Here is a 27,521-nt window from a genome sequence, read left to right on the forward strand (position 1 = left end):
TTTAGATAAATCACTTGTATTAAGAAATTCATTGTTTGTGTATTACAGACAACATAGATAAATTTGCCATCGAAGGAACAAATTTAATAGTTTTTCTTAGATTTTACAGTTGTCCATGTAGGGGTGAAAAACAAATAAGCAATTGATAGGCTACAGCATGTAAATAATATATTATACTAATATGCACGAGATGCTGATTTACAGTATAGGTCTATAGACGATGAAATGCTGCTTTTTTGTCAGTTGTCTACTGTGAAGTTTGAATAGGTATTACTGGGCTGGTGGTGTAAATGAAACGTAGAGTTTACATAAGAAAAAGCTGACAATAACTGAAATGCACATACAGTGGTTTTGGAGTAAAATAAAGTAAAAGCTGATTTGATGGTGATTTGCGTTTTATATTATAACCAACACTGTTAACCAATTGAAATTCAATCCAATTAAAGATGTTAAAATCAAAGGACTGAATAAAAAGGCAAAACAAAGACTAAAAACAATTCTAAAACAGACAGCGTATTTAGGTAACAATTCTTTCACTTTCGTAGTCAAACTGGGTTTAGACGATTACCCTGGTAATTTCTGACGTTGCATCAGCTCTGGATTTTTACTGGCCAGTATTTACTTGTCCGCCGGATTGAAGGCGGGGTTGGCGGTTCATATTTCTCTGTCTGATCTGGAAAGAGGACAATCGCACTTGGGGATTTGTAAAGCAGAGAAGTAGTTCTTCTGAATCTCGTAAAAAACAGAAAAAATGCAGTCGCTAATAGGTCTGCTGCTAGTCGTCTGTCTACAGTATGCTAGTGGTGGTGAGTCTGGCTGTCTCTTTTTAATGTGGATGTTTGAAATTGAGAATTTATAAAGTATGTAAGAAAATCGCAAAAGTCAGTAAATATGGGCGTTAATATACATATGCGAAATTAATTATGCCTACCAATGAAAGTGTAAACTTTAATGTTGATTTTAATTAATTGGGAACCATAGGCTAGTCGTTCTTTTGGTTGCTAAAAAGCATTGACGGCATTGAAATTTAACAACAATGTTGGATAAATAAACAACAACAATAAAAAGGTTAACAAGGTTACTGGCAGACTGGTTTTGCAGAACTTAACAGGTTGACTATTAAAAAAATATTTATTTTAGAAGGGGAACAAAGGGTACTTATGTGCTGTTCTGTATTGTACTACTGTGTGCATTCGGTTACATGTCAGTTTATCAGAAACGATGTTATGCAATTCATGTTATACCCATTAGATGGCAGTAAAACAAAGGCTAACCGTAATTTTTACTATTCATTGACATTTATTTTTTTCTCATTTCAAATAAGTTATATATTTTCATATATTTATCATAAATGTATATATATATATATATATATATATATATATATATATATATATATATATATATTACTATCAGACTACTGATTATGACTGAATTATTATCTATATAATTTATATCACTACAGTGTATAACCGACTAATATTCTGACTGTAGGACTACATTATTTCACAAACCAGTTACATAAAATGTGTATGGATAAATAATATAATTTGTAGCCTGTATGATTTTTAACATTTATCTATAATTAGAATATACTTGGTGCACTAAGTATTTGGCTTTCTTATAAAAATATGACCAAGTCAAAATATGTTGACTGCTTTAACAGAAGCATATATATTTCAACATATAAATATTTGCTAAAACTGTTTTTTAGTGTATTTTGTTATTTGTATGTTATAAGGTTCACCATGATAAGCTTAAAAAAATTCCTTATTGTTTCAGCAACCCACAGCTGGAAAGCCTATTACACTGGAACAACTGGGTTGACTGAGTTTCCAGAGTTTGTGGCACTGAATCTCATAGATGATCAGTTGATGGGGTACTTCGACAGCAAGACCAACCGCTTTAAGAGCCAATTCCAGTGGATGGAAGATAATCTCGGGAAAGAATATGATGAGCAACAAACTAACATTCTACTGGGCTATCCTGAAGTATTCAAGAACAACATTAAAGTTGTGATGGAGCGCTTCAACCAAACACAAGGTAAAAAATTAATAGGTAACAAATAATAGTAAAACACCAGTAAATAACATTTAAAAATATTGTGTGCTACATGTTAAAAAAATAGTCAGATCTTTTTTTTTCTATCAAGCACATTTAAAAAATAGACATTTTAAACAAATAAGATAAAAGTCACATGCTAAAGTTAGGCTAAAGACATAAATAACCAAGATGTCCCCCACTAGCCAAGGAATAAAGATAGCATTAAAATGTGATCACAGTTGTAAAAGACCCATTACACTATTAACTCAAGTCTATTGTAACAAGAATACATGACCTGAACGAGACTGAAACAAAGATTGAGAAAGAGATGTTTCCTCAAGATCTTTAGTTTTCACTTTTAATGGAAGTTGCTGATCTAATATGTTATTGATGGTCTTTAGTCCCCTTTCATTCTCCAGACGCCCTTTCAGTCTTAATTAGATCAAGTAGATGTCACGATTTTTATTTGTCATTTTGTCAGCCAGTGTGAATTTCTCTGTCCAGTCGTGCCCATTGTAGACATGGGTTAAAAAAAAACTGCTATAGACAGAAGATAATTAAACACTGAATGGAATTATTGTACATCCGAGCAGCAGATTCCACTTCTCATCTGATTAACCGTTCACTATAATAATAACATATAGATTAATATAATAATCTAATATATTTTTATGATTAAAAATGAATTACAAATACAAGTGATCTGGAGAAACGATTAAAGTCCTACAAGCATCATAAGAAGATGAAGAAATGAAGGCAGTCTGAAGATTACAGTGCAAATGTCTTATTCAAGCGCAGAGCAGAGAAATTTGATATATGACTATATATGAACATATTTGTAAAACTGTAGCCAATATATTTGAACGTAGTATATACAGTTGAAGTCAGAATTATTAGCCCATCTGGATATTCTTTTTCAAAAATTCTGTTTAACGGAAAGAAAACATTTTCAACATTTATAAACACAATGGTTTTAATAACTTATTCCTAATATATTATAGATAATTTTCAAGATACTACTATTCAGTTAAAAGTGCAATTTAAAGGCTTAACTAGGCTAATTAAGCAACAATTCATTGTATAACGGTGTTTTGTTCTATAGACAATCGAAACAAATATTGCTTAAGAGGGTTAATAAAATCGACCTTAAAAGAGTTTAAAAAAATAATAATAAAATAAAAACAAATAAGACTTTCTCCAGAAGAAAAAATATTACAGGAAATAATGTGAAAAATTACTGAATTTGTTAAAACATCATTTGGGAAATATTTGAAAAAGAAAAAAAAATTCACAGGAGGGCTAACCACTTAGACTTCAACCATTTTAACTTCAACTGTATGTAGCCTATTTGTTATTCCAATAGTTGTAAAAAGTACGTAAGCGGTCATTTTTGTGATATACGCTGCATATATGACTTATATATGTATTTTAAATATGTGAAATCTAAACATGAACTTGTGTCATTTCTGTCATTTGCATTTATTCCATATCTCATATTTCTATATGGACTGTGATTATAATGAAAGTGCTTCATTATAAGCACTTCTGTGCTTTATTGTACGCTCTAATACTCATTTACTTGATGAATTTATATATAAAATAATACAAAAGGGCAGAAAACAAAGGAACAGAAAAATAAAAATACACATCTAAGTTAAACAACAAAGAAATGAATCAAAAATCATTTGAATAAAGTTAAATATGCTTGAAAGGCTGGGAAAAAATTGCGGAAAATTCTACAAATGTATAAATAAATAAAACAATCTGTCAAAGACTTACACAGACATGCAGAAAAGCCGTCCGTGCATTCAGCTCTTCTTATTTACAACCTGTTCTTTATATTTAAGGGTTTTTCCAGCTGTTTTGTGTCTCAGTCTGCAGAGTCAGCTGCTTATATAAACCTTTTATTTTTAAAGATTAACCCACAAAGTTTTGGAAAAGTCATGGAAATCAGTTTAACAAAAATCTGTTTACTTAAATATGGTTCAGTTGTCTTTACTTCTTTTCTGTCCATGGCCAAACACAAACTCTCACATTATTAGTGCTGTCTGACCATTATCTAAACATAGATATAAAGATTCATTTAAACTATGTATATAGTCGCATGTTTTATGATATGCTGAAGATGAAGGTGCATTGTTTTTCTTATGATTTACTAGGTATACATAGACATTACATGAAACATTAGGTCATTTACATTTACTTGAAAGTCCTGAAAAACTTCTGGAAAAGATATTTAGTATTAAAAATGTGTATGAACCCTGCTCATAGATATATAGACCTTTTTCATAAAACGCAAAATTACCTGTTATGCTTTGTGTTCAGGTGTAAGGAGGATGCCTTGAACTTCCGGTCGGCAGCTTTATATGTATAAATAGTCACGTTTGGACAGCTTTGAAATGATAGTTTAATCTGTTTCACGAGCTTTTAACGTTTTGAACTAACACTGCTGTTGATCAGCGCCACCTCCTGGACTGATTATTTAAAAATGACTTCTGATGGAAATAAAAAACAAACGCTGTGTCATGTAGCCTTACACAATCCTGTGCCATTTAAATGGAGCATCGTCATCGCTAAAGTGATCATTCTTTTTGAATATATAACTAACCCAAACAAACGTTAATTGCCCAATATGTTTGACATATTGACCTATCGTGCAATACTTAGAGATGAACTTAATAACTTGTAGTGTTGCAGTATTTATTTACAAATTCACAAATAATGTTAAAGCCCTTTACAATGACATTTGTCTGTGTCAAAGTTTATAATTGGGGATTTACCTAATAGGACATTTAAAAGTATATATATAATAGGACATTTATATTTTTAACATCAAATGATAGAATCTAAATAACCTTGAGAATGGTGTGTGTTTTAAAGTGTTTATGGCTATCAGCATTATTTTTCTGTTATATAATCTTTATATAGTCAGTGTCAACAAATCATCTCAGAATGACAACAAAATATCGCTGATCACAACAAGATCTGTGACAATATATCACACAACAAAATTCCTTATCATGACTAGGCATGGGCCGGTATAAGATTCTGATGGTATTATAACCTTGGATAAAAATATCACGGTTTCACGGTATCATGGTATTGTGATTACCAGATATTGATGCTCAAACGATAAATTGTGCAGCCCTAATCAAGAGCACCAGGAGTTTTCTCGGTGGTGCAGATATTTGTTTCAATTACGAAAATCATAATTTTCACGGCCATTGCCGACAAAAAGTGTGTATTTATGTGCAGGCGAATATATTATCCTTGAATTTATCAGTCCTGAAACAGCCCAACTTTCACTCCTAATTGAGGGAGGTCGTTTGTGTCGATTCGTTTGTGACTGAATCTCTGTTATGAACGATTCATGTGAGCCATCGATAAACCTACATCTTGATGTGCATACTATCCACCTTTCTGTTCTCAATAGTATATACATTTATTATATTCAATCATTTAGGGCGGAAAGTATGCACATTGAGAAGCAAGCACTGTTATGTCATTAGCCATGCTTATTAAGTTACTTCAAAAATGAACGTTCACTTAGTCGACAATAATTATAATTAATTCTGGCACCAGCGTCTTGTTGTCGTATTTCATTTACTATTTAGCTGGTTTTCTTCAACAAAACTAGCTTCAAGTTAACATGAAATGAAACCGTGTTGCTATAGTTAGCTCACATTGCTAGTTTTAGTGGTGAACAGTTCATCTGTGCATGTCGTTATGAAAAATAGTTCACGGTTGTAATCTAAAATTGAAATCTGAAAATGCACTTCCTGTTTGTTTTCAGTTAAATTCTCACAGAAGTATTGGGCGTGGCTAACTTACTTAACCACGCCTCTGCAGCGATCAGCTTTGACAACAAACAGAAATTGTGTGGAGGAAACATCTGTTAGGTTGTAATAACTCCACCCAAACCCTTTTCTCAGTCTTTTGTAATGAAATGTCTGCTTTACTACATCCAATCAGCTCGCAGTAGAAACAACAAGCCACGCCCACTGTTTTCTCATTTAATATTTAGTTTCTCTAGGAGCTGCATCACAATACGAATAAATAAAAACAGTCGCAGTTTCCGCTTCATGCAGATTTAAGCTTAGTATTTACTGCAAGTTGATGCCACTTTACCTTATGCTAAAGCAGTAAATGACTGTAATAAGATCAATAAGGTTACTTGTTGATAACATAATTTTGTAACATAAATTCATAAAAAAAATATATTTGACCTATGAACGTTATGCCTTTAGTGTATATATCTATGAGGAAAACTGCACAAACTGGGACTCGAACTCGGGACTCCTGAATCTCATTGGCTTAATAATATCTGCACTGACCAATAGACTATCAGCACAGACTGTACAGACTCTGACTCTCTTCATTATCCACACTGTAATCCCGAATAAGTTGACAAAACTCTAAAAATTTGAGGTAATCAGTTACGTCAAATTTTTTAAGTTATGTAATTATCTATTTTAAGTAAACAGAAACATTAAGTTTTGAGTTTGTTGTACTCATGCAAGACACTTCACCTAACTTAAAATACCCAAGTTACTCAGCTTATACGTTTTAATTGCAGTTAACTTAATTGTTTTAATTTTTCCAAACTTTAAATACTTAGTCACCCAGCTCATACATTTTAATACCAATTAGGCTTGGGCGGTATCCAAATTTTGATACCGTCAAACCGCCTCCATATTTTACCCCGGTATCCGGTATTACCGGCGTAATAAAAAAAAAATTATGACGTAAGGCTCAGACAGCGTCACCAAACTGTTGGCTTAAGCCTAAACCATTCAGAAACTGAATACATTCTATGCGACCTTAGGCTCGCGGTCAGAGAGAGAGAGAGAGAGAGAGAGCGCAAAGCGACGCACAGCACCTCTCTCTCTCTCTCCCTTTTACACATACACATACACACACACACACACACACACACCTCTCCCGCGATTTATTCAGAAATTTACTCCCACACCGTAAGAAATCTGGCCGGCTCCCGCGGTACTGCAGCGGGAATGCAGAGCAGTAATCGGGCAATAAAAATTATACCCGATAGGTCCCGAGTCCGACAGGTACAGTTTGATTGACAGCTTTATACTGCCCAAACCCGTTCACAGCCTACATTAAAATGTGCTCATGCACACAGCTCTAATGCATTTTTTTCAAGAATGAGTCATTTATATGTTTTAACATCATTTATTCGTAACAAGCGTAGACTATAGGCCACTTGAAAGTTGAAACAAAGAAATAAAATAAGTCCTACAGCTGTAACATCGTAACATCGCAGCACTCTATAGGTCTAGTTACATGCACTTAGCCTTTAAATTAGCCTACACACCAATGAAAAGTAATCTTGCTTAACAAATCAAATTAAAATAAACTCTAAATGATGACGGGTATTTTGGCGATAACGAAATTAAGATAAAGGCTCTGCAAGATGTGTTTCTCCACTTCTCTTCACAATCTGGCATTAAGGCGGCGGTGAAGCTGAATAATAAAAGAATAATGCCACCATTAGTCTGTATACTCTGTCTACATTATGATTATATGGTTTCATTAATATTTATTTATAATTGAAAAACCCTTTACTCACCAAGATTAGGCTACGTGTGTTTGTGGAGGAACATTATTAAATCCACTGGCTTTAGCGCAGTTTTGCGCTCACGGGGTCCAGCAGCTGAACACCGTTTCACTGCTACTGCTACAGGCCGAGATGCAGAGTTCTGATCCGGCTGATTTTTTGTTCATCTTCTACCAGTCAGGAACATGCATTTAATTTTCCATGACAACAGTTTCACTTTAGCGAATGGCCTCTACTTTTTACCTGTCAGCTTGCGGTTTAGGGCTCTACCGTAATACGCAGTGTATGAGCGACCGCGACATACCTGCGGCTGGAATAACCGTTCCTTATGAGCTAGTGACTGACTTGACCGCCGTCAAAATTCTCTTTTTTTACTACTACGTCATCATTTGTTTTACCTTTGCAGGGATGGATTTTAATGCAGGGATTTGGATTTTTTCGGGTCTCGCCGGGTTCGGGCAAAGATCTTTAGCTCTAATGCAGGCCTCTCGTTCATATTAACCACGTCTCCCTTCTGTTCAGTCGAAACTGCCAAACTGCAGGACACTTTGAAGCGCGACTAGTCACGTCTCCTCTCCCCCTCCCTCTCCCCCTTCTCTCCCTCCCTCTCCCCCTTCTTTCTCTCTCTCCTCCACACTGTCCCGTGATGACAACCACACATAGGTTTTTGTAGGCATTAAATAAAGGATATTTCATATTTTATGATGGTATAACGGTATTGAAACTGACACCGTTGCTATTTTTAGATCCCGCGGTATACCATAATACCGTAATACCGCCCAAGCCTAATACCAATTAACTTAATTGCTTTAATTTCTTTCAACTTTAAATACTTAAATCACCCAGCTCATACATTTTAATAGCAATTAACTTATTTTTAATTATTTATCTCACCTTTACATACTTAGTCACCCAGCTCATACATTTTGATAGCATTTTTTAAAATTAACTTCTCCATCGTCAGTTTCACAAATAAAATTAGCCATTATTTTAATCTTTAAACCCCATAAATCTGTGAAAATAAATCTGTAATTTGAAACACACAGAAAATACCATTTTAGACATTTATTTTTAAAGAAAAAATGTCCAACAGTACTTACAAATTTGTCTCCTATGCAATTACAAATGTCTTAAAATGATAAAAACTATTAGACATAAAGAGATTGAAAATGAACACTATTCTGAAATAATAAAAATTACCCACAATGTAAATATGATATCAGACATAAGAGCCTCAAGAAAAAACAACTATAAGTTTGATAAAATTTAATAATACATTAATAAGTGTAAAACTTAGTCTTAAGGCATTCGTTAAAAAAATAATAAGTGCACATTCTGTGAAGTGACTCGTTTAGTGTAAACTACACAGAAACTGTACATATCGTTGAAGTCAGAATCATTCGCCCCCCTTTATTTTTTCCCCCAATTTCTGTTTAACGGAGAGCAGTTTTATATATATATATATATATATATATATATATATATATATATATATATATATATATATATATATATATATTCAGTCTTGGTTGAACTATGATTCTGTCATTTACTTATTCCAAACCTGTTTGAGTTTCTTTCTTCTGTTGAACACTTAAAAGGTTATTTTTGACCAAAAAAAAAAAAAAAAAAATTCAAATTATATTTTAATGTATACTTTAACACGTGACCCCAAACATACCTGCTCATCATAAACCTTTAAAAGATTAGCCAGGGTATCTGCTGTCTTGCCAGTTTTGGATGCTGTTTGCCTTAAAATTGTCATCAAATGAAATAGGTGGTGGTCCAGTTGTGCAAAGAATTTGTGGGGAAAATTCTCATTTGTAACATGTTGGTACTCTGCAAACAGCAAAAAGAAACAAGAGAGAATTTCATAAAACAAACCCACACCACAAAATATAAAATTTTTAGAAAAATGTATTAATATTATTATTATGTTTCATTAACTTATTTATTTTTTACCTCAGATGAAAATCAGGTGTTGATCAGATGTTGAAAGCAGGATCTTCATGTTGTAAACTAAACTCAAGGTCTAGTTGAAGTTTCACTTTCCTTGCTGCAAAAATATCATTGATAAATACACTGTAATATTTATTTTATCTGGATATGCCAGGCATAGTAGTACAAAATAAATATTTTACCCACCTTTCACATGCCTCCATTTAAGAACCTATCTGTAGTCAGCAACACCTGACCTTCAATTCTGTATGTACACAAAGTCACAGTGTCATTTAGCTGAGTGTGGAAGTAGTACAATTGCATGATGTCTAACGTTAACCTCAAAAACGGTTAGCAATAGAGCTGATTATCATGTTAGTTGCTTTGATTCGATAAACACAGATTTAATTTAAACAGTATTGAAATTTCTAAAACTGAATAGGACGACAAAGAAATTTAAGGCCTGATTTTAAAAGCTAGAAATAACAAAACTTACCTTATTGTCTAATGATGTAAAAATATATAGACTAAAATATTTATATTTTTAAGATATAAATATATTTTACGCTACAAAATTTGCACATCAGAAAACTATGTGTTGTTTACCAAGTCTTGAATATTTTGTTTTGTTATTATTTTATTTAATAACATAATTTTGTATGAATGTGTTATAGATATGCATACTTTGTTTTTTAGGCTGTTTATATTCTCTCCAGAGTAAACATTTTAAAAAATAGATTAAAAAAAAAAAAAAAACTTTTATCATACCTTTAAAATATATTTGACCTAAATGACATTTAAACTCATTTAACTGATCGCATTAATCAGGTAATCATTGATATGCAGAGATGTCGTCTTAAGCGCGAGGAAATATTAAGTGTTGATCAGTGCTGGTGATTGAGGTAAAGTTAGTGTTATATTTACACATTCAGACTTTCTCCTTAATAATATAATTTCAGAAAGGTAATTTTTGCATATTCTTAATGGTGAAATCATATTAGCAGCCAATGACTTTCAAAGTACAACATTGTTCAGTCAAAAAAAATTAGTGCATTTAGTGTAATATTGTTTTCATGTCATACTTGCATGTGATTTCAGAACGAATAGACAAAGTACCATGGTAAACAATTTATGGAGCGAGTCCTCATACATGGATCAGCAAGCAACAAGCTGCGTGTGACAGAGTTAAGTTTTGAGACTACGTTTTTGCGCGTCATCAGAAAATACAGTTTAGTGTTTAGGCGGAGATCATTTGAGTTATGATTAACGTTACGTTTCTTGCGCCTTTCGTTTCCGAAGTGCCTACAGATCGCGAAGATAATACCACATTCACATACTGGATGGAGTTCAGCGCAGCGCCATGACATGCGGTTGTGAGAGCGCGCGTCTCCATGACAACTTCAGCACAGGCTGAGAAAAGGCATACTCGCGCCAAGATTTAAATTTTTTTGAAAAATGTAATCTGCCGATTTCAAATATTTTTGTCTTTATCACACTCTGTTAAAACTCAGAGTTAACACATTACAACTAACGCTAACGTTGCACTGATTCTAACTTTTTAAACAGTAATGTTAACGTTAGTTAGCAACAAGTGAGGCTAAACATGTTTTCTGTAATGTACGACATGTAAACGCACCCTGATTAACTCTACATTACATTGAACTGTTACTGTGATTATATTAATTAAAACATACATTTAATATTTCTTGGATTTGTAAATATTTTACTTACTGTAGTGTGAAGCGAGGCCGATCCGCCATCTTGAAAAAAACGAATGAAGCATGAGCACGTACGTGAACCTGGATGACGTCAGACGCAAAATCACTGGGCTGACAGATTTTGAGTTAATGAAACTTTAAAGAGACATTTTGTATAAATTAAACCCAGCAGAATTGTTCACCTTACTTGAAAGATTACATTTTTTCAAACTCAAAAATAAGAAAAAGTTCTAAATACTCATCAAGGTTAATTAAGATAAACAAATTTTAATGATTTAAGTTAATAGAACTCAATTCAATTAATTAGTTACAGCATTAGGGTTTACAGTGCACAAATAATGTCAATCTGTCTTTATTCTCAACACAGAACTAATCACACTCAACATCCTCACACACTTCACATAAAAACACAAGCAGGAACACAAACACATTCAACATAACACAAATCACATTAAAAAACAACACAATTCACTCTTTACTCAAATCCCAGCTTTTCATATCAGCACAAATCACATTGAACACACATTTATCCTGACTCCAGGTTTCCTGAAACGTCTTTTAAATGTGAGAAACAAAAATGTTTTATTTACGGGAATTAGGGCTGCACAATATATCGTTTCAGCATAGATATTGCAATGTTGTCATTTGCAATAGTCACATCGCGAGCATACGCAATGTTGAGTCTGGATTATAACTGATCATTTTGCAAGTGTTTCTTGAGGCCTGTGACTGTGTGAGGATTTTAAAAGCAAAGAAATGTAACCGTTTGTAACTTGTTACCTTTTGTAACAAATTAACGGTTCATTTTTTTGAATTGTTTATAAAATAAAGACTATGCAGTATTAATTTGCACTTGATTATTCAATTACTGTATACCTGAATACAGTTCGACTCCTCAGGAAAACAGTATAACACTGTTTATTTAATTTGTACCTTTTTGTTTATTGTATTTATCTATGCTTGTAGATTGTTTATTACATGTTATAGACTCCCCTACAGAATCATCCAAACCAATCTAAAATTAGGATTATTTCCAAGTAGTTATTCAACTCCTCTTGTATTCATATCTCAATATACATCGCAGAATAAAAATATATTGCAATGTTAGATTTTTTTCAATATCGTGCAGCCCTAATGCGAACAAATCTTCAATTATGATTTGATTTTGTTTATTTATTATCTATTAAATCTCATTTAATTCTCTTTGTGGTTTTCCTGCTTTTAAAACACACAAAACTCCTAACTAAATTCCTATAAATCATCTCTAAAATACATTGACTTGAAACATCCTAATAAGAAATAATCTCTGCTTTGGTTTTTATTGAATATATTCTACATTTGCAGCAAATCCCAATTTATCATCAATAAAATATTGAAATCTTCCAACATCCTCTATTTGATGTATATCACAAGCTTCAAACTGTTTAACACAGAAATAATAAAAACACTGAACATGATCTTTAAAAATATAAAATTATTACTGAAATAATAAAAACACTGAATATGATCTTTAAAAATATAAATTTATTACTGAAATAATAAATACTCTGAATATGATCTTTAAAAATGTAAAATAATTACTGAAATAATAAAAACTCTGAATATAATCTTTAAAAATGTTAATTTATTACTGAAATAATAAAAACTCTGAATATGATCTTAAAAATATTAATTTATTACTGAAATAATAAAAACACTAAATATAATCTTTAAAAATATTAATTTATTACTGAAATAATAAAAACTCTGAATATGATCTTAAAATGTTAATTTATTGCTGAAATAATAAAAACACTGAATATAATCTTTAAAAATATAAAATTATTACTGACATAATAAAAACACTAAATATAATCTTTAAAAATATTAATTGATTACTGAAATAATAAAAACTCTGAATATGATCTTAAAAATATTAATTTATTACTGAAATAATAAAAACTCTGAATATGATCTTAAAATGTTAATTTATTACTGAAATAATAAAAACACTGAATATAATCTTTAAAAATATAAAATTTTACTGACATAATAAAAACACTAAATATAATCTTTAAAAATATTAATTTATTACAGAAATAATAAAAACTCTGAATATGATCTTTAAAAATTTCACTTAAATATAAAATGTCCTGTGTCCAAACATCCAAAAATATGTGTTTAACTATTAAAATTACGAATATGAATGTAAGTTCAAATATATATTAGCTACAATCTTACATATGTGCTCATATATGTCCGTGTTTATGTGAATATATAATTATATCTCATATATTTGAACATATGTACGTATTTGTAGTTCCAATAGTTAAAAAACGTGTAAATATGTTTTATTTATTTAAATGAACTAATTATTAAAATGTAAAAAAGGTATGTGTGTTTTCTGCTTTAGACGTTTTAGAGATCAAACTCATCCTTTCTTTCAAATGTTGCATGATCATTTATTTTAAATAATAGTTATATACTTTTAAGTCCTCTAAAACATATTTTTCAAACGTATATTTAAAAATAAATCCAACAAAAGCTGCAAAACATGTGTTTTTGTAGCAGGTATATTTATGTAATTATATTTTAAACATATATATTTTAACAAATATTTAAAGTGATCATTTTATAATAAAAAGCATGCATATATTTACTGTATGACTATATACTAAACAACAACACTATAAAACATGTTTTGCTTGATATGAAAGCACACCGCACTGCAACATCTCTATCTGAATCAAAGTACAACTAATTATAACAGAACGATCATCATAATGTGTGTCGTTTAAAACCAGCCAAACACATCCCTGATTTAAACACACAAGCCTCAAATACACACGACACACTAACAGTTCACAGATCAGTTATAATGCACTGTAATCCCGAATAAGTTGACAAAACTCAAAAAATTTGAGGTAATCAGTTACGTCAAATTTTTTAAGTTATGTAATTATCTATTTTAAGTAAACAGAAACATTAAGTTTTGAGTTTGTTGTACTCATGCAAGACACTTCACCTAACTTAAAATACCCAAGTTACTCAGCTTATACGTTTTAATTGCAATTAACTTAATTGTTTTAATTTTTCCAAACTTTAAATACTTAAGTCACCCAGCTCATACATTTTAATACCAATTAACTTAATTGTTTTAATTTTTCCAAACTTTAAATACTTAAGTCACCCAGCTCATACATTTTAATACCAATTAACTTAATTGTTTTAATTTTTCCAAACTTTAAATACTTAGTCACCCAGCTCATACATTTTAATACCAATTAACTTAATTGCTTTAATTTCTTTCAACTTTAAATACTTAAATCAACCAGCTCATACATTTTGATAGCATTTTTTAAAATTAACTTCTCCATCGTCAGTTTCACAAATAAAATAAGGCATTCGTTAAAAAAATAATAAGTGCACATTCTGTGAAGTGACTCGTTTAGTGTAAACTACACAGAAACTGTATATATATATATATATATATATATATATATATATATATATATATATATATATATATCGTTGAAGTCAGAATTATTCGCCCCCATTTATTTTTTCCCCCAATTTCTGTTTGACGGAGAGCATATATATATATATATATATATATATATATATATATATATATATATATATATATATATATATATATATATATATATATATATATTCAGTCTTGGTTGAACTATGATTCTGTCATTTACTTATTCCAAACCTGTTTAAGTTTCTTTCTTCTGTTGAACACTTAAAAGGTTATTTTTGACCAAAAAAGCTGAGACCTGTAACCACCGATTTCCACAGTATTTGTTTTCCTATTAGAAAGTCAGTGGTTACAGGTTGTCAGCTTTACTTAACTTTTGTGTTCAACAGAAGCAAGAAATTCAAGCAGGTTTGGGACAAGTGAAGAGTTAGTAAATGACAGAATTTTACATTTGGACAAACTATCCCTATATATAATAAAATGCACCCTTACGAATTAAAGGTAAATAAATGTTTTGAAGTTACTACCCCAGAGACAGTCTTTATTAAGTAAAAAAAAAAAACAATCAACTCATTCTTTAAGGTTTCCATGCTACGAGACTTTTTATTTTCCATCATCCATGCCAAGCAAAACTTTTTGCACAAGTTCAAAGTCCTTTACTATATATTATGTGAAGAACATACATTAATCCATACAAGACAAGAAAGGTCTGGAAGTGTGCTGTGGGTGGTGTCCAATTCATTCTTCAGGACAACAGAGACCCTCAGTGAATGCAGGGCCAATAAAGCATCTTCAGTCAGCAGGATTATCAATCTAAAAATATAATTCAAGGATATTAATGTAAGGACAGTATCAAAATGACTGAGCCAATATTATATGATTCATCAACTATCCGTGATTACAAATATGTTAAGTAAAAGTTTTCAAAACTTTCATCTTTTTATTAAACATGCCTAATTGTGAAAAGAATGAATGAAGTCTTACCAGGGTGTTCCTAAAGAATCTTAAGTCACGCTCACGCAGCAAGACCAAAAGACCTCTGATAAGAGTAGTCCGTCATGAACTTACATCATGCAGTTCCTGGAAATCAAGTATAATAAATGATGAATAAATGATTTTAAATCAATTAAAAAAAAAAAAAAAAAAATTCAAATTATATTTTAATGTATACTTTAACACGTGACCCCAAACATACCTGCTCATCATAAGCCTTTAAAAGATTAGCCAGGGTATCTGCTGTCTTGCCAGTTTTGGATGCTGTTTGCCTTGAAATTGTCATCAAATGAAATAGGTGGTGGTCCAGTTGTGCAAAGAATTTGTGGGGAAAATTCTCATTTGTAACATGTTGGTACTCTGCAAACAGCAAAAAGAAACAAGAGAGAATTTCATAAAACAAACCCACACCACAAAATATACAATTCTAGAAAAAAATTTATTAATATTATTATTATGTTTCATTTACTTATCTATTTTTTACCTCAGATAAAAAATCAGGTGTTGATCAGATGTTGAAAGCAGGATCTTCATGTTGTAAACTGAACTCAAGGTCTAGCTGAAGTTTCACTTTCCTTGTAGTTCCTATCTGTAGTCAGCAACACCCGACCTTCAATTCTGTAAGTACACAAAGTCACAGTGTCATTTAGCTGAGAGTGGAAGTAGTACAATTGCATGATATCTAACGTTAACCTCCAAAACGGTTAGCAATAGAGCTGATTATCATGTTAGTTGCTTTGATTTGATGAACACAGATTTAATTTAAACAGTATTGAAATTTCTAAAACTGAATAGGACGACAAAGAAATTTAAGGCCTGATTTTAAAAGCTAGAAATAACAAAACTTACCTTATTGTCTAATGATGTAAAAATATATAGACTAAAATATTTATATTTTTAAGATATAAATATATTTTAAGCTACAAAATTTGCACATCAGAAAACTATGTCTTGTTTACCACGTCTTGAATATTTTGTTTTGTTGTTATTTTATTTAATAACATAATTTTGTATTAATGTGTTATAGATATGCATACTTTGTTTTTTAGGCTGTTTATATTCTCTCCAGAGTAAACATTTTAAAAAATAGATTAAAAAAAAAAACTTTTATCATACCTTTAAAATACATTTGACCTAAATGACATTTAAACTCATTTAACTGATCGCATTAATCAGGTAATCATTGATATGCAGAGATGTCGTCTTAAGCGCGAGGAAATATTAAGTGTTGATCAGTGCTGGTGATTGAGGTAAAGTTAGTTTTATATTTACACATTCAGACTTTCTCCTTAATAATATAATTTCAGAAAGGTAATTTTTGCATATTCTTAATGGTGAAATCATATTAGCAGCCAATGACTTTCAAAGTACAACATTGTTCAGTCAAAAAAAATAGTGCATTTAGTGTAATATTGTTTTCATGTCATACTTGCATGTGATTTCAGAACGAATAGACAAAGTACCATGGTAAACAATTTATGGAGCGAGTCACAAGTTGTTACTAAATGAATGTATGAATATAAAACCAACTTTACCTCAATGTGGTAGTGTAAATTGAAGCTCTGCTCTGTACCTGCTTAGGTGAGGAGCGCAGCTTAAATGTTCTCCGTCAGGCTATCCTCATACATGGATCAGCAAGCAACAAGCTGCGTGTGACAGAGTTAAGTTTTGAGACTACGTTTTTGCGCGTCATCAGAAAATACCGTTAAGTGTTTAGGCGGAGATCATTTGAGTTATGATTAACGTTATGTTTCTTGCGCCTTTCGTTTCCGAAGTGCCTACAGATCGCGAAGATAATACCACATTCACACACTGGATGGAGTTCAGCGCAGCGCCATGACATGCGGTTGTGAGAGCGCACGTCTCCATGACAACTTCAGCACAGGCTGAGAAATGGCATTCTCGCGCCAAGATTTAAATTTTTTTGAAAAATGTAATCTGCCGATTTCAAATATTTTTGTCTTTATCACACTCTGTTAAAATTCAGAGTTAACACGTAACAACTAACGCTAACGTTGCACTGATTCTAACTTTTTAAACAGCAATGTTAACGTTAGTTAGCAACAAGTGAGGCTAAACATGTTTTCTGTAATGTACGACATGTAAACGCACCCGGATTAACTCTACATTACATTGAACTGTTACTGTGATTATATTAATTAAAACATACATTTAATATTTCTTGGATTTGTAAATATTTTACTTACTGTAGTGTGAAGCGAGGCCGATCCGCCATCTTGAAAAAAACGAATGAAGCATGAGCACGTACGTGAACCTGGATGACGTCAGACGCAAAATCACTGGGCTGACAGATTTTGAGTTAATGAAACTTTAAAGAGACATTTTGTATAAATTAAACCCAGCAGAATTGTTCACCTTACTTGAAAGATTACATTTTTTCAAACTCAAAAATAAGAAAAAGTTCTAAATACTCATCAAGGTTAATTAAGATAAACGAATTTTAATGATTTAAGTTAATAGTACTCAATTCAATTAATTAGTTACAGCATTAGGGTTTACAGTGTGGAGACGATGAAAATCACGACATCCAGCGTAAAAAACCAACAACAGCTCTGACTGATTCAGCCAGCGAGTGATTCAGTCAAACCCCTGATTCAGAGTGATTCAAAAGAGTCGTTTACACCGATCGATCGCTCAGCACTGCGTTTCCCAAAAGCATCATAAGCCAAAGTAGATGCTCAAAATGATCTTAATGTTAGCGTCTGTTCCCCAAAAATACACTAACTGAAGTAGCGCTCAAACATCATCACATCTACGAGCGCTCCGGAGGAATCATTAAAGCCCTACGAGCATCATGAGAAGATGAAGATATGAGGACGATCAGCAGAAGTGCAGTCCCATACAGAAATATGATATATATATGGCCACTTATGAACATATTTATAAAACTGTAGCTAATATATTTGAACATATTGAAATGATTGCTGTATGTGGGCAACTGGAGCTGATATAACCTAGCTAAACTGTTAAATTAATCTAAAACGGTTAGCAGGGTACTAGCATTCATGGTGCGCTTTACATTCTCTAGTGTGTCAGCAAGAAGAACACTGATGTCCCATACACCGCACGACTCTGAGCGTCTCTGTTGTCAGCAATCTAGCAGGAAACAGCTCTGTCAGTTAGCCTTTTTCATTCTGAGCTCAATACATGAACATCCCTTAACAGGACCGTACCCCTGGGGTGCTTCCTTTACACACCATTCTCATTGATGATGATGGCCAATATTTATTAAACCAAGGACACATTGGGCTTAAAACACAGAAGCCAACTCAAACATAAACACACATAACGTTTATAACAAGACAACCCATGTGTTTAACTAACATAACACATAAAATAACTCTTAACCATTTCCCATGATGCACCTGGCTATAGTGCTGTGAGCCAGGTCATTACAATAAACACACACATCCTGTATTTGTAATTCCAACAGTTTAGAAAGAAAGCATGTAAACGGACGGTTTTTAGATCAGTTATAATGGAGACGATGAAAATCACGACATCCAGTGTAAAAAACCAACAACAGCTCCGACCGATTCAGTCAGCGAGTGATTCAGTCAAACTCATGATTCAGAGTGATTCAAAAGAGTCGTTTATCAGTGAGTCAGATTACACCGTTCGCTCAGCGCTGCGTTTCCCAAAAGCATCATAAGCCAAAGTAGATGCTCAAAATGATCTTAATGTTAGCGTCTGTTCCCCAAAAATACAGGAACTGAAGTAGCGCTCAAACATCATCACATCTACGAGCGCTCCGGAGGAATCATTAAAGCCCTACGAGCATCATGAGAAGATGAAGATATGACGACGATCAGCAGAAGTGCAGTCCCATACAGAAATATGATATATATATGGCCACTTATGAACATATTTATAAAACTGTAGCTAATATATTAACACACACACACACACACACATGGCCTGGATTTGTAATTCCAATGGTTGAAAAAGAAAGTATGTAAACGGCCGTTATTTTTACATGAACTTGAAATATATGTTGAGTGTATGACTTATATTTATAAATGTGAAATTTAATTGTGTCTCATTTGCATATATTGCCGTATAGCAGATGTCTGTATCGGGTGTGATTATAATGAAAGCTTCTGTGCTTTATTGGAGACTTCATGACTTATTATGGGAATGAATTTATAAATGAAGTGATCATAAAAATGGGAGAAAACAAAATAGAAAAACACATCTGAGTTAAATGACTGAACAAAAAGAATAAATAAAAGAAGTTAAATAAATTGAGATCTGCTTGAAAGACTGAGGAAAAAAATAGGAAAATGGGATAAATTCTAAAAATGAATAAATACATACATAAAACAATCTGTTGGAGACTTACACAGACGTGCAGGAAAAGCATCCGCGTATTCAGCTTCTCTTATGTTCTGTATAGTCTGTTCTTTAATGATAATGTACGAATGAAATCAAAGCTAAGCATATTGATTTTTTTAGCTCACATTGTTAGTTTTGTGAACGATTCATCTGTGCAGGTCATTGGGAACAAAAATTACAGTTTGCCCTTGTAATCTTTAATTGAAATCTGAACATGCACTTCCTGTTTGTTTTCAGTTCAATTCTCAGATTATGTGGGTCTGAGGTATTGGGCGTGGCTAACATACTTAACCACGCCCCTCCAGCTGTCAGTTTTAAAGGCGCTATGATGACAACAAACTTAAATGGCAAGGAGGAGAAGGAGTGTGTTAGGATGTAATAACTCTCCCTTCTGAATGAAATGCCTACTTTACTACATCCAATCAGGTCTCAGTAGAAGAAACAAGCCACACCCACTGTTGTCTCCTTTTATTTTTCGTTTCTCTATGAACTGTGTCATAATATGAAAAAAATAAATGAATACGTTCGCAGCTTCTGGTTCATGCAGACTTAAAGGTATTTTCCAGCTGTTTTGTGTCTCATTCTGCATGCAGCTGCTTTATATTGAATTGTTTTTTGTTTAAATTTTGTTTGCCCTTTATTGACAGGACAGTAGCTAGACAGGAAGTGATATTAGAGAGAGAGAGAGAGAGGATATACAGGATCAGGAACACTCCACGATCCGGGACTCGAACTAGGCACGCCTGAATCTCGTTGGCTTAATAATATCTGCACTGACCAATAGACTATCAGCACAGACTGTACAGACTCTGACTCTCTTTATTATCCACAAATAATGTCAATCTGTCTGTATTTTCAGCACAGAATTAATCACACTCAACATCCTCACACACGTCACATAAAAACACAAGCAGTAACACAAACACATTCAACATCACACAAATCACATTAAAAACAACACAATTCAGCCTTTACTCACACTCAAACCCCAGTGTTGGAAGAGAAACACACATTTATCCTGACTCCAGGTTTCCTTAAACAACTTTTTGATGGCAGAAGCTGAAATGTTTTATTTAATGGCACAATCTTCAATAATAATTGATTTCTGTTTAATTCTCATTTGATAAATCTCATTCAATTCTCTTCGTGGTTCATCTACAATTACATTGCTGATTGTAGTGCTGGACACTAATAAAAACACTGAATATGATCTCCAAAAATGTTGATTTTATTACAGTTTTACAAATTGTGATGCTCAATTAAGTATTTTTGATTTCATTTCTACCTTCTAGTACCAAACTGTATTTATAAAATGTATTTGAGGCTTAAGGATCTAAAATATTCATTTTTAAAAGCAAAATATTCAAAAGAACATTCTAGATAAACAGAAATATATCTTATAAATAAATGTACAAATTATGAAGTTATAAAGGTTATAGCTGTGATGTCTTTCTGTAAATCGTGTAAATCATCAACCGCTATATGGTAAATAAAGCCCCTCCTACTAGTACAGGAGCCATTCATCGATCGCTATATGGCTAATATAGCCAAATATCAACATATATATAAAACTGTAGCTAATTTACTATTTGAACACACATGTAGACTTTATTTGTGCTTCCAATGGCTGAATGATAAATGTATATAAAGGCTATTTTACATACCATATACGTTTAACAACGTTTTTTTCTTTTTGTTTAACAACTAACTCCTTAGTAGCGGTATCGCCACCTACTACTGAAATCCACAAATTTGGCGATCGAGACCATCTATGCTACGATTGCCATTCATTAGACTCCGAACAGTTTAAGGGTTCCCATTTCAGTCATTGTTTCATTATTATATCGTAACAATCATTTTTTAACATCTATGCAGTTTTGGTACTCAAATTATGTAAAGAAATATAATTAGCTAAAACACTTATTCAATTAGTTAGTTTGTTTGTATTACTATATTTATTGCAACTACCACAAATTACCAGTACTTTATGGTTTAAAAAATATATATTACTATAAATTACTATAATATTTAATGTGGGAAAACAATAATAAAAAAAGTTCCCCATTCGCCTGTCTCCATCGCCATATTTGTGAAATAGGAATACACTTTTGTCATTTGTGTACACTAGGGTTGGTCCGATAGACGATGCCATCGTCCATCACCGATGACCAAAAGACAACACGATGCTGAGCTGGCATTGCCGATCCTCTGCCCCAACCCCGTCACAAACCCACTCGCGAAAAATACACACTTAGGCCCTGTTTACACTAATATGTCTTAGTGTTAAAATGGCATTTTAGAACAAAAATTATCCACACTATGTTTTACCTAGCATTTCTGAACAGCTCTCCATCTGCTGAAAACCCACATCACGTGACCAAACACACAAACAGACACAGCGACACACACACAACGCCACACACTACCATGTGCTGCTCTGAGCTCGTCTGAGATATTCCTCTGGATCGTGTCTCACTATAGTTGTTAAACGTGATATTTAGACATCTAAAGTCTCCTGGAAGTTCCACAATTGTTTATTCATATTTTTCCGAACTTGAAAATGAAAAGGACTCACATAACTGTAGACCTAAGCGCAATATTAAACTAGGGTGTATAAACTCAGAGATTAGAAAAAGCTAAGAATACAAACAAGAACCACAGAAAATACTTAATAGGAGTGTTAGATTAATTGTATTACACTACTTTGGCATTGCAAGACATGAAATTATTGTCCATTTTCGCCTTCAGTACTCCCAGTTGTGTTGGGGTTGTGTCTAGCAGACACGCTTCGTTGAGGGGGAACTGGAATACCAGAAGGGAACAGAAATGACTGCTTCACCGGGACTCGAACTTGGGACGCTTGAATCTCATTGGCTCAATAATCTCTGCACTGACCAATAGACTATCAGCACAGACTATACAGACTCTGACTCTATTATCCACAAATAATGTCAATCTGTCTTTACTTTCACCACTGAATTAATTATGCTCAACATCCTCACAATACATATAAAAACACAAGCAGCAAAACAAACACATTCAACATCACACAAATCACATGTGTGAACAAATATTAAATGACCAATGGTAATGGTAGTTTTCAGAAATACTCAGGAGGGGATAATGCCAAAACAACAAACAAAAGATCTAACTGATTGAGGAAGCAACTTTCTAAACTCTCAAAATAAATAAAATAAAAATAAAAATGAATCTTACCTTGCTTCCTCTCTATCAGAAACAGGAGAAAAATAAATGTATCAAACAAAAAGTGGCATCCATCTCCGTACTGCTTCAAAAAGTTAAAAACAAAACCAAAAATATAAAGTAGAAATAACAAAGGGAATTTAAAGTAAAATTTTCACTGTATTGTTCTCTAACAATAAGATTTTTTACATTACAACAAGTTTCATAATATTATTTAGCACAAAAGCTAGTCTGGGGCAGGAGAACCAAGTGAGAGCTGCCTTAACCAACTAGTGTTTGGCACGGTCTCTCTTTGTTCTCTTCTGCTACATGGCCCAGCTCTTTTAATTACCAATAGGTGAGACAAGATAGAAAGAGAGAGTGCGAGAGAGAGAGAATTTTTTCATTAATACCTGGGTATAGTCAATAATAATAATAATACACTAATAATAATAATAATAATAATAATATTTAATGTTAAAACGCACATCTCACTTAACCAAACTCAAAAGACAGCAAAAGAATTAAAGCATCTCTAAAATACAGACTTACAAGAAAGTGTTGAAACTTCTTAATATGAAATAATCTTGACTTTGCTTTTTATTAAATATATGTTTTACATTTAAAGCAGTTTTTTCAATTTATTATCAATGATATACTAAAATCTTCCAGCATCCTCTTGTTTGATGTCCATCAAGTGCTTCAAAGCCTTCAAAAAAGTTTAGTTTAATTCATTATTCATTATATTCATCTCCTTAGTTTTACTCAAATTATTCTTTATAAACTAATTTTACAGCAGTTTTGAAGCACATTTATGAAACTATAATACAGGATCTTTTCTTCTGTTACAGTTTTATCCAACTGGCTAATCAGAGTCGTTTCATTTGCATATTTAAATCAGTTAAACATGATTGCCAGATGCTTGCCTGGTGTTAATTGGTAATTTGAATGAGATGATGACTATTGGGTGGAGCGTTCAGGCATGTGACGGCATATATGGCCGCATTTCAGCACTCTGGAAAAAACAGCGACTTTCACACTTGCACACTTACAGAATGCTGTTATGAGTCGAGATATTTTATTAAGCCCGACCGTGTTTGTTTGCATGTGTTACTGTTCAGTTCATCCATCAAAGACGTCGCAGAAGAAATCCTGTTTTTTTGTGTTTTTGAGTAATTTCATAATAAATTCTTCTCATAAACTCATAGCTGAGCTGAAAATCATTTATTTGACTTAAAGTTCAGCACAGTTTCTGTTTCATCAAAACACAACAAACTGAACTCAATAGCAGAAAGCATTCAGAGCTTTTTCTGCTGAAAATCATTTTTTGTTTGAAACAGAGATTCAGATGAGCTAAAAACATGTTACGGGGCATCCTGTTAGATGACATTGAGTTTCTTTATTATCATCAAAGATGAAACATATATTGATTTTAAAAAAAAGAAATCACTGAATCACTGAAAATGATCGTCAAAATATTGATTTATTACAGAAATAGAACTTTTGAACTTTAATGATGTTTATATGTTATTTTAATACTACAAGGACACAAGATTTACATTTATTTATTTAGCAGACACATTTATCCAAAGAAACGCATACATAACAACATAAAGCAAGTCAAACACCGAGAACAGCACACACTGTCTGTTAAATGTGAAATTTAAGTAAGAAAGAAAATTTAGATTTAAGAAATTTTTAATTTAGATGAGACTCAAACACCTGAACAAAGAAACATGATTTAGGATCAATAATTTTGGATATCAATATTTATTTTTGAAAATATAATACAGTAAGAATTTATATTAAAAGAAATTTGAAATCGAGAGTGTGGTATATTATGTCTTGTTGTTTGTCTTTGCTCAGGTGTTCACACCTTCCAGTTCATGTACGGCTGTGAGATGGATGATGATGGCAACAAACAAGTACATTGGCAGATTGGCTATGATGGAGAGGACTTCATCAGTTTGGATAAAAAAACGCTCACCTGGACTGCTGCTAATTCTCAAGCTATGACTACCAAGGTTAAATGGGATTCCACTGGAGCAGAGGCAAATTACTGGAAAGGATATCTGGAGAATGAATGCATTGAGTGGGTGCAGAAGTATGTGGGCTATGGGAAGGACACTTTGGAGAGAAAAGGTATGAATATTATTCGCTTTTATTGACCACTAGATAGTAAGCACTCATCATAACATTATCTACCTTTTAAGCTGGAAACTAAAAAGTTTCTTTAAGGTTTTGAAAATATGCATCTTTAATTTCTTCCTGCAGTATTAATTTTCTTGTTAATGATATTAATATGAAAACACTATGTAGTCTTTTACCCAAAAAAAATTTTTATATGTTATAAAACAACTTATTTCTGTTCATGCTATTTTCTATACAGTACATCATCTGATCTAAGTCTACATCAAAAAAACAGCTACTAGTTAGAACTAAAGTGAAAATTCCTCTGCAGTATATATTACCACACAATAACACAGCAGATTAGCAAATTGAATGATCTTCCTATCACTATATTAGAATAGTCTAAAAGAAAGAGACTGTACTGTATATGAAACATGAAATCAAGGGATAAGATTCATAATTACATGTTTTTGATTGTGTGATAAGTCTACTGATGTGTACTGTACTTGAAACTACAATAGATAGTCAGAAGAAATATTTAGCAATTATTTAATTTGAGTTTGAAGGCTCTAATTTTGCCTGTCTCAGTTCATTACCTTAGTCATCTCTCTTTAATATTTGCTTTATTGGCATGAAAAATTTTACAAATGTATTGGCAAAGCAGTTATAAAGTTTACATAAAAATAAAAGAACATACATATACAATAAAAACACAGTAAACAGTAGTAGTAGTAGTTGTAAAAATATAAAAAAGATATCTACATGTAATAATTAAATAAAAAATATAAATAATATATCATTATTCAATATATCATATTATAATTCAATATATTATATCATTCATATCATATTATTTATTTATAACAATAAAGGTAATAATAGATCAGAATAAACTGTACATTTAACAATCAACATTTTAGGATGACAGTAATAAAAACAATAATAATCTGTATATTTACAATTATTTAATTAGAATTATCTAGGTGTGTGTGTGTTTGTGTGTGTTTGCAAGCACATCACTGATGTTTTTATTGGTCTGCTTTCTCTTTTTGTGACAGGCATTAATGTATTTGGCCGCTAGAAGGACAGAGTCTGTTTTTTCTCCTAGTAAATACTGAAGCTGTGTTTTATTGTCTAACTCAGTGAATTGTGGGTAAATGCTCTGTAGTTTGGGGTAGATTGTTTCTCTCATGTGCTGATATAATGTGCAGCAGGTGAGGAAGTGTTCCTCCATCTTCACCTCTGCTTGGGCACAGCGTGGGCAGATGCGGCTCTCTCTGGGTTGCCAGTTCTGTCTGTATCAGCCTGTCTCTCTCTCTCAGTCTCTCCTCAGGTGTCTCTGCTGCAGAAATCTTCTTCTTCTCCAGTCGTGTGTCATGTTACAGGCTTTTACCCCAGTGGTTTAAAGATCTCCTGGCAGAGAAACGGACAAGATCATGATGAGGATGTGGAGCTTGGTGAACTTATCCCAAATGAGGACGGAACCTACCAGAGAACGAGCACTCTGAATGTTAAACCTGAAGAGTGGAAGAAGGACAAGTTCAGCTGTGTGGTGGAGCATCAGAGCAAAACTATCAACAGTATTCTCACTGAAGACGAAATCAGAACTAACAATCGTAAGTGTGACTGTCTAGACAAATTTAACAACAAAAAATTACAAACACTAATGAAAATATTTTTTTTGTTCAGGCTTGTATTAGATATTAGATGATGTCAGAAAACTTTAGAGTATACTGATCACATCATGATCACAGATTACATTTTTGCCATTAGCTCCCAATTCTAGTTTTGCATTATATCAAGCTCTTTAATAATCTGCTGTTTTCTTTTGATTCAGCTACTGCCCCCCTTGGCATCATAATTGGCATTGTAGTCGCAGCTGTTCTGCTGGTAGCCATTGCTGTTGCTGGGTTTGTGGTCTATCGAAGACACAAAGGTGAGACATTATTTTTAGATTTTACCATCATCACATTACTGACTGGATTGCATTTTTGTCATATTTGTGTGCTGCACTGAGTGAAATCACCAAACTAAATGTTCATCTCTCTCATTGATTTTCAGGATTTAAGCCTGTTCCCCAAAACAGTAAGTTCCTCACAAATCTGTATGATAGTGT

General features: G+C 32.5%; 1 protein-coding gene and 2 long non-coding RNA genes across 5 annotated transcripts in view; 1 reads left to right on the top strand and 2 right to left on the bottom strand.

Moving 5' to 3' along the window:
* Positions 1-682: 682 nt before the first annotated feature.
* The window catches only part of mhc1uba (major histocompatibility complex class I UBA), a 28,241-nt gene continuing 1,402 nt past the window's right edge, over positions 683-27,521 (top strand). Inside the window, exons 1-6 of the mRNA NM_131471.2 lie at positions 683-806; positions 1,783-2,043; positions 25,142-25,417; positions 26,728-27,021; positions 27,243-27,341; positions 27,467-27,490. Coding sequence (NP_571546.2) covers positions 752-806; positions 1,783-2,043; positions 25,142-25,417; positions 26,728-27,021; positions 27,243-27,341; positions 27,467-27,490 — 1,009 coding nt within the window. The 5' untranslated portion in view covers positions 683-751. The remainder of the gene's footprint in view (positions 807-1,782; positions 2,044-25,141; positions 25,418-26,727; positions 27,022-27,242; positions 27,342-27,466; positions 27,491-27,521) is intronic.
* LOC137488467 (uncharacterized) lies at positions 9,324-11,335 on the bottom strand. Its single transcript, XR_015945316.1, has 4 exons — positions 11,291-11,335; positions 9,767-9,824; positions 9,584-9,677; positions 9,324-9,460 (listed from the first exon to the last, which is right to left on the bottom strand). It is a non-coding gene; the product is annotated as an uncharacterized LOC137488467 (long non-coding RNA).
* LOC137488466 (uncharacterized) lies at positions 15,317-17,988 on the bottom strand. 3 transcript variants are annotated; one of them, XR_015516461.1, is made up of 6 exons: positions 17,944-17,988; positions 17,310-17,382; positions 16,221-16,354; positions 15,939-16,096; positions 15,728-15,823; positions 15,317-15,556 (listed from the first exon to the last, which is right to left on the bottom strand). It is a non-coding gene; the product is annotated as an uncharacterized LOC137488466 (long non-coding RNA). The 3 variants fall into 3 exon arrangements; XR_015516462.1 differs by having other exon boundaries at positions 17,272-17,382; XR_015516460.1 differs by lacking the exon at positions 17,310-17,382.

Source organism: Danio rerio, chromosome 19 (assembly GCF_052040795.2).
Source record: "Danio rerio strain M-AB ecotype USA chromosome 19, GRCz13ab, whole genome shotgun sequence".
Lineage (NCBI taxonomy): Eukaryota > Metazoa > Chordata > Actinopteri > Cypriniformes > Danionidae > Danio > Danio rerio.